General features: G+C 39.6%; 4 protein-coding genes across 4 annotated transcripts; 2 read left to right on the top strand and 2 right to left on the bottom strand.

Moving 5' to 3' along the window:
* The first annotated feature begins 2,435 nt into the window (after window positions 1-2,435).
* LOC104699661 (putative pectinesterase/pectinesterase inhibitor VGDH2) lies at window positions 2,436-4,727 on the top strand. The gene is made up of 2 exons (XM_010414999.3): window positions 2,436-3,715; window positions 3,807-4,727. The coding sequence occupies exons 1-2, from the start codon at window positions 2,614-2,616 to the stop codon at window positions 4,493-4,495; spliced, it is 1,791 nt and encodes a 596-aa protein (XP_010413301.2). The 5' UTR covers window positions 2,436-2,613; the 3' UTR covers window positions 4,496-4,727.
* A 3,094-nt stretch (window positions 4,728-7,821) lies between these two features.
* Window positions 7,822-9,393, bottom strand: LOC104699662 (uncharacterized). The gene is made up of 7 exons (XM_010415000.3): window positions 9,257-9,393; window positions 9,087-9,161; window positions 8,932-8,989; window positions 8,669-8,724; window positions 8,419-8,481; window positions 8,255-8,332; window positions 7,822-8,153 (listed from the first exon to the last, which is right to left on the bottom strand). Exons 1-7 carry the CDS (start codon window positions 9,311-9,313, stop codon window positions 7,896-7,898), a joined length of 645 nt encoding a protein of 214 aa, XP_010413302.1. The 5' UTR covers window positions 9,314-9,393; the 3' UTR covers window positions 7,822-7,895.
* Window positions 9,394-9,826: 433 nt separating this feature from the next.
* Window positions 9,827-11,959, bottom strand: LOC104699663 (L-cysteine desulfhydrase). The gene is made up of 2 exons (XM_010415001.3): window positions 10,336-11,959; window positions 9,827-10,103 (listed from the first exon to the last, which is right to left on the bottom strand). Exon 1 carries the CDS (start codon window positions 11,705-11,707, stop codon window positions 10,343-10,345), a length of 1,365 nt encoding a protein of 454 aa, XP_010413303.1. The 5' UTR covers window positions 11,708-11,959; the 3' UTR covers window positions 9,827-10,103; window positions 10,336-10,342.
* A 136-nt stretch (window positions 11,960-12,095) lies between these two features.
* LOC104699664 (proline--tRNA ligase, cytoplasmic) lies at window positions 12,096-15,648 on the top strand. The gene is made up of 12 exons (XM_010415003.3): window positions 12,096-12,345; window positions 12,741-12,938; window positions 13,034-13,123; window positions 13,245-13,361; window positions 13,440-13,627; window positions 13,797-13,863; window positions 13,999-14,121; window positions 14,212-14,364; window positions 14,449-14,733; window positions 14,928-15,146; window positions 15,245-15,338; window positions 15,440-15,648. Exons 2-12 carry the CDS (start codon window positions 12,756-12,758, stop codon window positions 15,502-15,504), a joined length of 1,584 nt encoding a protein of 527 aa, XP_010413305.1. The 5' UTR covers window positions 12,096-12,345; window positions 12,741-12,755; the 3' UTR covers window positions 15,505-15,648.
* Window positions 15,649-15,953: the final 305 nt, after the last annotated feature.

The following is a 15,953-nucleotide window of genomic DNA, read 5'->3' on the forward strand; positions in this document are numbered from 1 at the left end:
GTACACGTTTCTTGGCTCATACGCAAAATCTGGATACACAGATTGGAAATGCCTCCATGCTTCTGCATATGAAGGATGCGTAATCTCTCCGTTTGATCTATGTTCTGCGTGCCATCTCATTGGACCAGTCGTACGCTCAGATTGATATAATCGCTTCAGCCTTTCTGTGATCAGTAAATACCTCATCCGCTTATATGGAACTGGAACCCTACCGCCTGTTTCCTGATATCTTGGTTTTTGACAAAATCGACACCTTGTCCTATCTTCGTCTTCTCTTCAATAGATCATGCAATTATCTTCGCATACATCTATCATTTGATACGGCAAACCAAGACCGGCGACCAATTTCTGAATCTCGTAATATGTACCTGGAAAATGATTATCTTCAGGCAAAATGTCTTTCACAAAATCTGTTATCGCATCCACACATTCCTCAGCCAAATTGTAATCCGTCTTTATGGTCATCAATCTGCTTGCAGATGATAAAGCCGAATGACCTTTCCTACAACCTTCATATAACGGCTGCTTAGCTGCGTCCAACATAGAAAAAAACTTGCATGCCTCTGCATTAGGTTCCTCTAACCTATCAACATTTTGACCCATCGATTGCATATTTTCCCTATATGCATCATTCACCATCTCAACAGTACCCACACCATAATCTACTTCTGTTCTAGGGTCCTCTACGCTATCAACAATATATGGTTCGCTAGAACTAATATACTCTGGTCTTTCACCATGGAGAAACCAAATTTTGTAACCCGGCATAAAACCATTCGAATAAAGATGACCCCATACTAAATCAATCCTAATATTGTGAGAATTCCGGCAAATCAAACATGGACATTTCAACTTACGGGTTTGAAGAACAATCGGTTGTTGACATGCCAACTCCATAAACTCGCCTACACCACAAGCATACTCATCATTCAATAAATTTGATTCTGGATCGAGCATCAGTCCGTCCATCCAAGATCGAAAATAAGAAGAAGAAAACATTTTTTTTCTAAAAAAATGAGTGAGAGTATGAGAAGGAGTGGTTAGTTTTTATAGAGAAAGTAAATTTTGTATCCGTCCGTACTCTGTCAATAATCCGTTAGTAATTTTTGAAATTTTCAACGGCTATACAACGGCTACATTAACGGATATATTTACCGACGAATATCCGAGGGATATTTATTTAAACGGCTATAATAAGTTTACGGACGGATTTCCGACGGCTGTAAATTAATACCCGTCGGAAATCTGTTGGTAATTGAATAATATACAAACGACAACAACAACGGATATATTTACCGACGAAATTCCAACAGAAAAATACTGACGGTAGTATCTGGTCGGTAATCCGTCGAAAATGTTGATTTACCGATGAAATTCCGACGGAAAATACTGACGGTAATATCTGGTCGGTAATATGTCGGAAATGTTGACAGATTACTGACGGATAATGTTTGTCGGTAAATTTCCGACGGAAAACTGACAAATTTTTATGGTGTCAGAAATCGGTCAGTATACCGTCGGTAATTACCGACAGATAGTTGCCCGTCAGAAGTGTCGTCAGTTATGACCTTGTTTTCTTGTAGTGCGTTAACGGTCAGATAACATCGTTACGGCTTGTGCATGTTCTTACACAATTTGTCGAGTTGGTGCACCCAATTTGAATTTTACTTAACTTTGTGTATGGATTTGCTCAATGTTATAGCTGGGGTATGAATTCAACATACCCCTTAGCTGGGGGTATGAAAATACCGATTTTCCACAATAGCTCTTATTATGGTTGAAAAAGTCTATTCATAGGAAGAGGTTGAATCATATTTCGTAAAATTGAGTATTTTCTACAATTGTGATTTCGGTTTTCACTTCATCACTTGTACAACACTCATTTCGAATCTTTAAGAAAATTTAAGTCAAAACCCCAAAATCCTTTCGTTGTAAGAACTAAAGAAGAGTTATACAACTTGTGGTCACCAAAATAATATACCATTCATGCGTTGATATATACCGTCATAGACTATATATCAATATATCATAGTCTTTTACTAGCAGTATACTAGTGTCCATTTAATTTAAACCTTTAGAGGATGAGAGCAAACTATCGACAAGAAGTTTTCGGAAATTTTAATTTCGGATAGATCACTAAACTTAGGAATGAGTAGTCCAAAAATAAATTCACAAGATTAAAATTAGAGGATGTAAATAAACTAGTTACTACCACAAAGTTATTTTCCTTCTTGAATTATTTATAGTAAATGAACTCTTGATCAGGACAAAATCAAATCATCTTGTGGTCACCAATTTTCAATCTCATAGCCAATATTTTACCAGAAAATTTTCAGCCATTCAAGACCTTAAATCTCTCCCTCCATGCAAACCCCGGCCCTCTAATTTTAGAAACTACAAATCCTATAAGAATGTCTCCACAATGCACAACAATTTCCACCAGCCTCATTAATAAACCACCGGGATCTGTTTTAGTAACAAAACAATCTCCTCCCTCTCCTAGTTACCTCCTTAATAAAACCGGAGGGAGAGAAAAAAAAATACAAAAAAAAAGGAAAAAATCAAAACCCAAAAAGGGGAGAAATATATAAAAACCAAAAAAAATATTGAACAATGGCGGTTGGAAAAGTTGTGGTCTCTGTGGCATCCATCCTTCTGGTGGTGGGTGTTGCCATAGGAGTTGTCACGTATGTTAATAAAGGCGGCAGCAATGGCGACTCCAATGGTCCCATAAACTCCCATCAGAAAGCTGTTCAGACAATTTGTCAGTCAACCACAGACCAAGGCTCTTGCGCAAAAACACTAGAGCCTGTCAAAAGTGATGATCCAAGTAAGCTCATCAAAGCCTTCATGATGGCTACTAAAGAGGCTATCACCAAGTCTTCAAACTTCACGGATTCTACCGAAGGAGGCTTGGGGGCCAACATCAGCCAGACGAACAAAGCCGTTCTTGATTACTGCAAGAGAGTATTGATGTACGCTCTTGAGGATCTTGAGACCATTGTTGAAGAAATGGGTGAAGATCTACAGCAGAGTGGATCTAAGATTGACCAGCTTAAACAGTGGTTAACCGGAGTTTTCAACTACCAAACTGATTGTCTTGACGACATCGAGGAAGCTGAGCTAAAGAAGATCATGGGTGAAGGAATCGCTAACTCCAAGGTATTGACCAGTAACGCTATCGATATCTTCCATTCTGTTGTTACCGCGATGTCCCAAATGGGTGTCAAACTCGACGATATGAAGAATGTAACTGTTGGAGGGATCGGAGCCGGAGCCGGAGCCGGAGCCGCCCCTGCACGTCGCCTTCTTGAGGACACCGACGAAAAGGGACTACCCAATTGGTTTGCTGATAAAGACAGGAAGCTTATGGCTAATGCCGGGCGCGGTGCTCCAGCCGGCGGTGCAGCTGGTGATGATGGTATCGGTGAAGGCGGTGGTGGTGGCGGTAAGATCAAGGCAACTCACGTAGTGGCCCAGGATGGAAGTGGACAGTTCAAGACCATTTCTGAGGCGGTTAACGCTTGCCCTGACAAAAACCCTGGAAGGTGCATTATCCATATCAAGGCTGGTACCTACAATGAAATGGTCAGGATCCCTAAGAAGAAGAAGAACATTTTCATGTTCGGTGATGGTGCTACAAAAACCATCATTACCAACAACAAAAGTGTTAAGCTTAACCCAGGAATGACTACTTCACTCAGTGCCACCGTTCGTAAGTCCCCAAAACCTTATTTATTGATTTGCATGGTTGGTTACATTGAGCCATTTTTACGTACTAACATTTCAATATGTACAACATGCAGAGGTTGAATCTGAGGGATTCATGGCGAAATGGATCGGGTTTAAGAACACAGCCGGTCCATTGGGACACCAAGCGGTCGCACTCCGTGTGAATGGAGACCGTGCGGTCATATTCAACTGTAGATTTGACGCTTACCAAGACACACTCTACGTCAACAACGGACGTCAGTTCTACAGGAACATTGTTGTGTCCGGTACAGTGGATTTCATCTTCGGAAAATCCGCAACTGTGATCCAAAACTCTCTAATCCTCGTCCGAAAGGGAACCCCCGGACAATTCAACTACGTTACAGCCGACGGTAATGAAAAGGGTGCAGCGGTTAAGATCGGTATCGTTCTCCACAACTGCCGTATCATGCCCGACAAGGAGCTCGAAGCTGAGAAGCTAACCATCAAGTCTTACCTAGGACGGCCCTGGAAGAAATTTGCCACGACTGTGATTATTGGAACTGAGATGGGTGATTTGATCCAACCAGTAGGATGGACCGAATGGAAAGGAGAGCAAAACCACTTGACTGCTAAATACATTGAGTTCAACAACCGTGGACCGGGAGCTAACCCTAGTCAGAGGCTTGAATGGATTAAGATCGCTAAGAATGCGGCTGAGGTTGAAGCCTACACCGTGGCTAACTGGGTTGGTCCTGCTAATTGGATCCAAGAAGCCAACGTGCCCGTCCAGCTAGGATTGTAAGAAAACAAAAAACGGCAAAAAAAATAAGTAAAGAATAAAACAGTATGTGATAATGTAAAGGTAACGATACGACATCGTCTACGGGGATCAAGGCTCTTTTTGTGCTACTGTATATATAAGATAGGGTTCTAGACATAAACACTTTTTTTAAAGAGACCAATAGTTATAGGATGAGATAAGCTCACAATTATAGATGTTATAAAAACTATATATAAAAAATCAGTTCGCCCTAGTTTTATTTTCTCTCTCGCACAAAGTCCGAGAGAGTCATTGAAGTTCATCACCGCTAATAGCTCCGTCATTGCTCTTCCATCGTTTGTCTCCCCCTTTTAGGCATAGTCCTTTTGACATGAAGACAACGCCTAGATGAGTTACCTCCGCCGTATATGTTTCCGGCGAGAATCTTTTCAATCTCTCACTTGTTGTGATGACCTTATGAAATTCCTATTTGAGCACAATCTCATGTCTCTGATGCAGTTAGTTGTGCCCTCCGTCGTCTCTCCCATATTGGAGTCACCAAATCTGCTCATTTTTTTTTCCGTCTTTGCTTGTTCCGGCTATGCTAGTCATAAGTCGAGATGGGTTGTCTTTGTTGTCTGTGCTTTCCCGACGAGAATCTCATTCATTCTCTCTCACTCGTTGTGAAGCTCATTCATTCTCTCTCACTCGCTGTGAAGATCTTGTGATTTTTTTCTGTACCGATGTTCTCGCCAGATCGAGATCTCTCTCGAGAGCTTCCAGATCTGTTACTAAAATTCGTATGGTTGACATAAGGCCCTGCTCAGATGAATTTTCTAGTGATGGTCTTACCGATGAGAGAACCTTTCCCCATGTCACTCCATCACTCCTGTGTATCGGGTTTCCGCCGTCGAGACTTTAATGGTGATGAAACTTCCGTTAATCCCGCATATGAGGTTTGTCCTACCAGACCGGAAAGTTGCTCTGATGCTCTTGGTTGCCTCTCCGGTTAACCGCTGCACCTTGAGTTGTGATACCAATGATAGGCGAGAAACGGCGGAGAAACTAATCGAAGTGGGTCAGAATCAATTATCCTGGTCTTTGGGCCAGAGAAAATATTTCATGTTATTGGACCTGATGAGTCCATTAAGATTTCTTTTGTATATGGGCCTTTCCTGGTTTTTAGGCCAGTGTTTAGTTTGCTTGTTATTGGGGATAATAAAACAAACAATTTCAAGTAGGATAGAACACACGCTATAAAAGTACTTCAATTTCCTCATTTAACGAGAGTCCTTCAATAAAATTTCCTCTTATAAGGAGAGATTTTTTTTCAAGATTTGGTTGTTGTTGTTGGCTCTTCCTTCATCTCTACTCTCTTGACTACGCAGTTTCTTCTTGACTCCGCTCTTTGCTATGCACTTGGTATAGATCTTTCAACGTGGTGCGGCAAGGTGGTTGCATCTTGGACCCTTTCTCGGGCACTCGACTCTTGGGAATTCATTCCCACCCTACATGTTGTCTCCCTTTCCAGGGAGCTAATGATTCGTCATTAGTGCGAGTTAGGTTTTTAAAAACCCGTCGGAATCTTTGCATTCCATTGTGGCAATTTGTCGTTTTGCGACCGGTGATTCGTTCTTGGACAGCCTTTCGTCATCTCATGTGGACTATCCGCTTTGTCGTTCACCCTATCTATATGGCTTGTATGCCCTTCTATCTTCTTAGTATTAGTTTATGTTGTCGTACTTTATGTTTGTATCTTTATTGTCATGTTGGGATGATGTGGTTTGCTAGGAACCTATTCATATTTGCTTTTATATTTTCCCATGTAAGTGTGTTGACGGTTGTAAAGACTCGTCCTAGAGGTGAGCTCTTGTCATTAACTTAATGAAATGGGGTTTGTTTGAAAAAAAAAAAAAAGATAGGGTTCTAGACGTGTTGAGATGAAGTTTGTATAAGATTCCTTTTGTTTCACCTGCAAAAGAGAAACAACAAAGTTTGTTTCATTTAAATTATTTTTTTGATTCTAAATCACAAATTTTCTTTATACCAATTTGATGTATTTTTTCTCTCTATATATATATATATACTTATGTCATTCATTCTAAAAAAGATTGATACAAAATATATATATATATATATATATATATATATATATATATATATATATATATATATATGAACCAGAATCATTTGCACAAATAATTTTCTATTTTTACACTTTTATGATTTCTTATAACTACAAAAATAAAAACAAAAATAAAATTAGACAAACCAAAGATTAATCCAAATTATATGTAAACATGTACTGGTTTTGACAAATATTCATCTGAGAAATAATTTTTATAAACATTTTGCAGTGCTATTGTTTATGTCTAGATAGATTTGTTAATTGTGGCAAATATTTATTGTAATATGAGAAGTGTATGTTAACAAAAGCGAGCCCCCATACCGTAGCAAACTCTTAAGCCATTAGCAATTTCCGGTTTGATCAAGTCAACAATGTGAACCGATCCCATCTGTCGTGTTGGTTGGACCTGTCCTTAATCGATAATATTCCGGTTGTTTATACACGGACTAGAGTCATACTACAAGAGGCATTGGCTAATGATAGCTCGAAATTAGGGTTTTAATCAGGTGGATTATTGGTGGTGGGGTTCCATTACACGTTCCTACGATGCCTTTGTTGAAGAAAGGTGTACTTTTGAATTTTGTTGACGTAGAGTTCTTGATAATGATATAGAAGAACTAAAACCAGATAAATTAGTTTGATATAATTCCGGTTCAGTTTGTTGAATTAAATTCAAAATTCTCTTATTTTGTTTTCGTTTCTCTGTTTCAGACAATAGCTAGCATTGGTTGGAGAGAGCGGAAGCGGGAAATCAACTGTGACTGCGTTGTTGCAGAGATTTTACGACCCTGATTCTGGTCAGATAACTCTTGATGGAGTTGAGACTTGAGATCAAGACATTGCAGCTGGTATGGTTAAGACAGCAAACCCGGTTGGTGAGGTAAGAACCGGTTTTGTTCAATGAAACGATCAGAGCAAACATTGCTTTATGGTAAAGGAGGAGATGCTACTGAAACCGAAATCGTATCTGCAGCTGAGCTATCAAACGCTCATGGCTTCATCAGGGGCCTACAACAGGTAACTTTAACCGCACCGAACCAAAATTCCAAAGTCGAATAGCTTAAACTAACCGGAACTTGATGAAGCCAAGAGTGCTCTAGACGTGTGGTTCAGGATGCATTGGACCGGGTTATGATTAACCGAACCACCGTGGTGGTGGCACATCGGTTATCGACAAGAATGCTGATGTAATTGCGGTAGTTAAGAATAGAGTCATAGTGGAGAAAGGAAAGAATGAGACTTGACACCAAAAAGTTTCAATGTTTAGATTCATTGGGACTGTTTATAGATTCTTGTGTCAGTAATACAAAAATGTTAATCATCGTCTTCACTTTCATCACTATACGAGACTAAGCCTAACCCTGTTTGCAGAGGTTCAGTAGTTGTACCTGTAACATTGCCTTTTACGGAATCCAAAGAAGTCCGGTCGATTTGGCTGGCTGGTTGTCCATTCCCTGGGATCTCTTTCTCTTCTTTCTCAGTCGCCTTAGCCTTCTTCAGTAGTGGCTTGACTTTTACGATTGCCTTAAATGGACGAGTTGCAGGACTTCTTTTCCCGGTTAGTTTCTGTTCCTGTAAAAGTGATCAAGATATATATCATCTTGTGATTCAAAATGCTCAAATGAACACTTGTACAATTGTATCGAACATTCCAATATGAAAGAGACACTCACCTTGGTGGTTGGAGCTGGTGGTGGCGGTGCTGGATCCTTGAGTTCGTGAATGATAGATGATCGTGCTGCAACCGCTGCCTGAAAATTGAACCATAATATAATCTTAATCTAGCATCTTTAACTTTGTTAATTTGTGCTATTCAAGGATTCAAAAAGAAACTTACCTGGAAACTACGAAGTTGCTCTTCTTCTTCATTTGCCAATTTCCGTTCATATTCCCTCATTGACTATAAGCAAACAAAACAAGTGCAAAAGAGGCTGTTATAACCCCAAGGATTAAGTCATCAAGTCAAGAGCTTATCAATACTAACACCAATATCCACAATGGTCAAGCCATATTTAGTCTATTTACAATAAACTAGTTAAAGTAGACAAGAAAATAATTAGTTTCCCATGAGAAAAAAAGTTGCTCACCGTCTCCAGTTTATCGAGAAACTCAGTCTCATCTTCATCCAGAGCTTTAGGTGGTCCTGTCCCAACAGAAAGAACGGGTTAACGAGGCAATGCATAAAGTATAAAACCAAAACAAATGTTTGTAGTTTCAGAAAGGAAGACTAATCCAAATTATCTCGTAAAACTACACTACAAAGGTTCTTCTTGACATAAAGAACCGATCACAGCTTGAAACAACGGAATCAATACTGATACGGTTGTCCAAAAGTAATAGTGAGACTCACTATGCTTGAATCGTTCATTAAACTCAGCGTCCTTTTTGTCTTTGTTCTCTTTCAAAATCTGGAATTGGTATATAGGTCAAAGAACACATTCCCAAGTGAGGAACAAGAAGAACAGGAATGAATGGGAGTGAGACGACAATAGAGGGAAAAAAAACCTCGAAGAGAGCTCTGTCTCTCTGGAATGTTCCATCTTCAACTCTTTCACCTCTTTCTTTCTTCGATTCATCTAACTGGATCACGAAAGATTAAAAACAAAATTTTTAAAATCGAATTTTACAAAGCTAGAGTTTCTATCGAGAAAGAGACAAGAAACACAAAAAATAACCTGGTCCTCCGAGACGAAATTTAGTAACCTAATTGGTTTCGCTGAATCTTCAGCCATCTTCTTCTTCTTCTTCCTCCTCTACGCAAACAACTCAGTCACCGCTTTGCGTTTAGTTCCGGTGATTCATTTTTTTTACTCGCCGGATTTAACAAGACTCTTTCTCCCCGAGAAACCGCCCGATGGATGACACGTGTCATATCCACGCGATGGATTACACGTGGAATTATCTGACTAAAAAATCACAAGAGTTTCAAATTCTCCAGAAATACCCATAGGTTTCCTAATCTATTTGGGTTTGACCCTACAGGTTTCTTTTTTTTTTTTTTTCCTCGACCCTACAGGTTTCATCTGTATTAATTTCGTACTACGACTCTTTTTTTTGAAGATTGTACTTTCAAGTAGGTGAATAAATAGACTAAGATGTGTAACGAACGAAAATAAGAGAAAAATTATGTGTTTATTATACATATGTATGAATATGCTTATTATTGTTTATCAATGTGGGATAACAAGTTTCAATTAAAGAAAAATTATTGGAATTTTACGAAACAATATTTGAAAGCAAGAATGTTTGAGGAAGATAAAGGGTGGCATCATTTTATTTGCAATAATCATCATACAGTGCCCGTTAAACGTTAAAAAAAAAAACTGATAAAAAAGAAAGGGCCTCTCAAGGTTATTTTAGCTTCTTCCATTGCAAGCCGCTCCTCCACAAGCTCATCAATAAAGTTACATCCGGAATCTTTGCCCGTGGCTCTTCCAACGCCTTCTTGGTACACCGGATTCATGTGTTTGATCTATGAAAGAGTCTGAATGAGGCTCTTGTGGATTATCCACATCTACATATCTGCCACCAAACCAACATCTCTGATTAGAAGAATGCAATGGCTTAATCCCCCATAATGGGTTTGATTCATATACAATCAAGCAAGTATCACCTAGAACATGGAAACAGATCTAAAGTTGTTTGCTTTTACAGTCCACCATTTTACTAGATACAAGACCAACAAGGTAAGAAGCTCTTCTGTTTAGAAATCTACTCTTAGAAGATAAGCAAGATTGTAAAATTTGTAACATACCTGATTACTACACTGCGGGAAGGTTTTGACAAGTTATCTGATCCTTGACCAGCTCTGTTATTGCGTCTCTCAATCTCTCATAATCCTCTTGTTTGTTATAAACCTGGTGAGAAATCCGAACATACGCAGTAATTAGTCCACTCTCTTTGTCTTTCACTCCTTCCTCGCCATCCCTCAATCCGAGAAAATAAACAGGAACCTCGACTGAGTAATGCACCCGCAGATATGACCGCAACTTGGTAGCATCTTCATCACTTTTAACACAGAGTTTCGAAGGTAGACCGATCATAACCATCCCAACACACATATCAGGAGGTGATCCGAGATTTGTTCCCCAGGCATTAGCCAGCATCAAACCCATTCTAACAGCCTCATCATGGTTCCCAATCATTATCCCTTCGATCCCGCCCTCAAATCTGTTCACAAACTCCATCACAGATGGAACCACAAGCTGCGAACTGTAATCCCTAGTCCCAATCCAGGCACTCTCTATAGGCAAACCATTTCCAAACTCATGAGACACCACAGGGTGATGAACATCAGACTCAGAACTACGTTTCTTACAATAGAAAAACGCGATAGAGGGCGGGCAAAAGAACCATTTATGCAGGTTACTCACATAGTAATCAGCTCCGATATCTTTAACATCAACTTTAACACTACCAATGGCATGAGCAGCATCAACAAAAACCTGCTCCACACCTTCTTCTCTGCAGATTTGAACCAATTCTCGTACCGGCATCAAAACACACGGCATTGACGTTATATGGTCAATGATAGCTAACCTAATCGTTCTACCATTCGCTCTACCTTTCTCTAATCCTTGTCTAAACACCGAGATAATCTCCTCGTTAGAATTTACAGGGAAAGGTAGCCTAACCTCAACAGTAGAACCTCCGACACGAGAGACGTAAGCCTGAATCGACTTCTTCACACTCTGAAACGCACAGTGAAACATCACTACGGTGTCTTCCTTCTTGTACGTCCCTTGGGAGAAACACCTTCCAACTTTCTGAAGAACAATAGCAGCGGCGGTGGTGGCGTTATCAACGAGCGAGACCTCGTCAACGTCATCGGCGTTGATTAGGTCACTGATCACAGTTCGAGAAGCGAGGAGTCCACGACGGAGACGGTTGAAGTAGAAGTCGTCAGGCTGACGGAGAAATCGAAGCTGCCACTCACGCTGCGCCTCGAGAACGGATCCAGGACAGCACCCGAAGCTTCCGTTGTTGATTCGAGCAATACCGGTCTGGTGGTGAGCGAACTCTGACCGGATATCTGACTCGGTTATTAACCCAGAGAGGCGCGGCTTCTTCGGTGCGCGGTGATTGTGATTCGATGAATCGCCGTTACGCCGCTCGTCCGCCTCCATCGGAAGAAGCTAGGGTTTCTTTTTTCTCTGGAAATCCCCAAATCGAGAGAGACTGTGTGGTTGTTTTTTTGTGGGTCAAATCATTTCACTGTTGATACGTCATCGTCGATTTAGTGGTGCGGTAACACTTTTGCGCTTCCCGACAATTCAGAAAAAAATTTCAAAATTCCCAACCATTTTTTTTTTTTTTTTTTAATTTGACATGTGATGATCGTTTGCACCTTTTGTTAGATTTTATTTTTTAATCATACTATAAGTTTATGAAATTTCTCATTAATTTAAAATATTAGGATTTGGACCGTCATTTCAAATTTGGGCCTTAGTGGGCCAATATAAGGTAGGCCTACTATAAGACATGCGAGATTAGCTGACGATTAATAAAATAGCTATTCCATGACCTAACCATTACTGTATTATTCAAGTTGCAAATGGATCGGTTAGATTATGAATCCATCTTTTCTCCATTAACTATAGAATAATTAATTAATGCCATCGAGCGTTGACTTACTGACCAAAATATGGGCTTGGCCCATGTAAATTTGGTATAGTTAAACGCTCCTTGCTCTCTCTACTAACTTTATCTTTGAAAGCTTCATTTTCATCTCCGCCGTCTTCTTCTCAGCTCCCCGGCGAAATTGGTAAGGTTCCTCTTCTCTTTAGCTCAATTGTTCTCTTATTGTTCTGTGAATCGATTGTGATTTTGGTAATCTCTCTAGGAATCTCAGTGAATCTGTACTCTTGATTGGTCTCGACACTCGTTTAGTTTAATCCATTGTTGGACGTCTTTTAGTTTAATCCATTGTTGTGTTTCTTATGTTCCGTAGCTTTTTTAGTTTTCTCCGGATTTTGTTTTTGTGTCAGATTTCTTGCTTACTCTGTCTGTCAGTGGAGAGTAACTCGATTTCGTTGACTGAAATCTCAATCGGTTCACGGATCTCCAAGTAGTTTGCGATTTACTAATCCGTTTCATTAACTTGGTGGTGATACATAACTTTGATTGTAAATGTATTTCGTTTTTTGTTAATGCATTCAGAAGAAGAAGGTTGAAATGGATGGTCCAAGTGAAAAGAAAGAAAAGGTTGTAAAAGAAAAGGTTGTCAAGGAAAAGGTTGCCAAAGAAAAGGGTGCAACGTCTGGTACCGGTGGAAAGAAGAAGAAGGACGTCAAGAAGGAAACGGGTCTCGGACTCAGCGTGAAGAAAGATGAGAACTTTGGGGAATGGTATTCTGAGGTTTGTTTTTATGCTCAAGATGATTGTTTTGACCTTCTTTTTTTTTTGTCCCAAAGAGGTTACATGATATGTGCTTTTCTTTATGTTTTTTCCAGGTTTGTAAACACGAGATGATTGAATACTATGATATCTCTGGATGTTATATTCTTAGGCCATGGTCAATGGCGATTTGGGAGATTATGCATGTGAGTATCGTCACTTCTTTATTGTGTGTAAATTACATTGATAGGAAGTGTTATCGAGAGTTGGAAATATAGAAAAGTTTGATCATTTTGATTTCATTCATTTCTATGCTCCCATTTCTAGGCTTTCTTTGATGCGGAACTCAAGAAAATGAAGGTCAAGAATTGCTACTTCCCTCTGTTTGTATCTCCTGGTGCCTTAGAGAGGGAGACGGACCATATTGAGGGATTTGCCCCAGAGGTGTGTATATCTTATATCTTAGAAGATTCTCTTTGTGACAAAAATGCCTTCTTTTGACAGATTTGAATGTTTGTTTAGGTTGCTTGGGTTACAAAGTCGGGTAAATCTGACTTGGAAGTCCCACTTGCCATTCGTCCAACTAGTGAGACAGTGATGTACCCTTATTTCAGCAAGTGGATAAGGGGCCACCGTGACTTGCCTTTGAAACTTAACCAATGGTGCAATGTTGTTAGATGGGAGTTCAGTAACCCAACCCCATTTATCCGGTATGTCATTATCATATACTCCTTTCTACATTTTCTGTTCATCATGTTAGTACTTTTCTTCTTAAGCTAGTCATTGTTTCTGCTGTAAATATTCGGCTTGGTTAGGGTTTAAATCTTCCACACAGAAGTTTGGTCGCCATAGCTTATTGCCTAACCTATTTAATTGCAGGAGCCGTGAGTTCCTTTGGCAGGAAGGACACACTGCATTCGCCACAAAAGAAGAAGCAGATGAAGAGGTAGGTGAACTTAAACACTTAAACTTTTGCATGTGATCCAGTCTCTCCCTTTTTCCCTTCCAAAAAGGGTTATATTAAGCAGTTCAACAACATTTAGGAGAAGTCGTTTCATCATACTGATTCTATTGTTCTTAGGTCCTTCAAGTTTTGGAGCTTTACCGTCGCATATATGAAGAGTATCTCGCAGTCCCAATTGTGAAAGGTATGAAGAGTGAAAATGAGAAGTTTGCTGGGGGACTGTACACTACAAGTATTGAGGTATGTAATCTTTGTGTTTTGTTTCAGAGACACTATCTTTTTTTCTTGCGGATTTACACGTTATGAATAATTAAAACTTTGATTTTATAGGCTTTCATTCCCAACACTGGTCGTGGTGTACAAGGTGCAACCTCTCATTGTTTGGGTCAAAACTTTGCAAAGATGTTTGAGATCAACTATGAGAATGAGAAAGGAGAGACAGCAATGGTGTGGCAGAATTCATGGGCCTACACTACTAGGACGGTAAATACAGTACCAATTTAGCGAGTCTTCACCGGCCTCATCCGGTCTATAGCTGTTAACTTTTTAATATTAAACCTTGTGTAGATTGGAGTGATGATTATGACTCATGGAGATGACAAAGGCCTGATACTCCCTCCTAAAATCGCACCTGTGCAAGTTGTTGTGATCCCTGTGCCCTACAAAGATGCTAATACCCAAGGAATTTTCGATGCATGTATTGCTACTGTATCTGCCTTGTCTGAAGCCGGGATTCGTGCTGAAGAAGATTTAAGGGACAACTACTCTCCTGGATGGAAGTATTCAAACTGGGAAATGAAGGGTGTTCCTTTGAGAATTGAGATTGGACCCAGAGATCTGGAAAATGATCAGGTCAGTCCGTTGGACATCTCCTCTATTTCTTCGAATATATATAGTAGTGAAGTACTTGGTTTGCATGCCCATAGGTCAGAACTTGTAATGATGTTTGGTTTTCTGAGAAGACAGTGATGTTTGGTTTGAATATGTAAACTTGTAATGTAGCTAAACGGAATTGTTTTTAATATCTCTCGTTTGCATCCCCATAGGTCAGAACTGTGAGACGTGACAACGGAGTGAAGGAAGATATCCCAAGAGGTGGCTTAGTCGAACATGTTAAGGAACTGCTTGTGAAGATCCAGGAAAACATGTTTGAAGTTGCAAAACAAAAGAGGGAAGCATGTGTTGAAGTGATTAAGACTTGGGATGAGTTTAGCAATGCTCTTAAGGAGAAGAAACTCATCTTAGCTCCCTGGTGTGATGAAAAGGTACATTACGACAAAAAAAACTCTAATTCCATCTTTTGGAATCAAACTGTGAGAGAATGTAGTTATTACTCCTTTACAAATGAATTTCGTCGTTGCAGGAAGTGGAGATAGACGTTAAGGGACGTACTAAAGGTGAAACTGGAGCAGCTAAAACCCTGTGTTCTCCATTTGAACAGCCAGAACTCCCTGAAGGTTAGTGACAATTTCTTTTTGAGAAGTTTTTGTTCAGAAAATTTAATCCATCCCATTGGTACAAAAAAGCTTCACTGTTTGTTTGTTTTCGATGGATGCAGGTACTCTCTGCTTTGCTTCAGGAAAGCCTGCCAAGAAATGGACTTACTGGGGCAGGAGTTACTAGTTACTAAAATATTCATTTACTTTTTGTTTGTAAAACACTCCCTCAACTCAAGTGCATTGTGCGTTGATTTGATATTCTGAAGAAAAACAATTTGAGATTGCATTTAAGGATTTTATTATGATCTCGATAAAAATTAATTATCCATCCACTCTGTTTTCTTCTTTTATCTTATTGGGTTCCTCCAAAGATTCTTCCTTTTCTTTAATACTCATGAGTCATGACCATATACATAATTTTTTCAGATGAGTGTTAGAATCAAAACCAAACCACAAGCAAGATCATCCTCTAACTAGTAGTAATTTTTGATAGAAGAAAGGAAAAAAACAATGCGTAAGCGGTGTAATACACCTGATAATCCGGTCAATGATGGTATGTATGGTAAATTGGTTCTTAATAAAAGGGGTAATTAAGTATACAGTAGTAGTAATTATCGATGTTGTACCTCCAAG

The sequence above is a fragment of the Camelina sativa genome, chromosome 7 (assembly GCF_030686135.1).
Source record: "Camelina sativa cultivar CO46 ecotype springtype chromosome 7, ASM3068613v1".
Classification (NCBI taxonomy): Eukaryota; Viridiplantae; Streptophyta; class Magnoliopsida; order Brassicales; family Brassicaceae; genus Camelina; species Camelina sativa.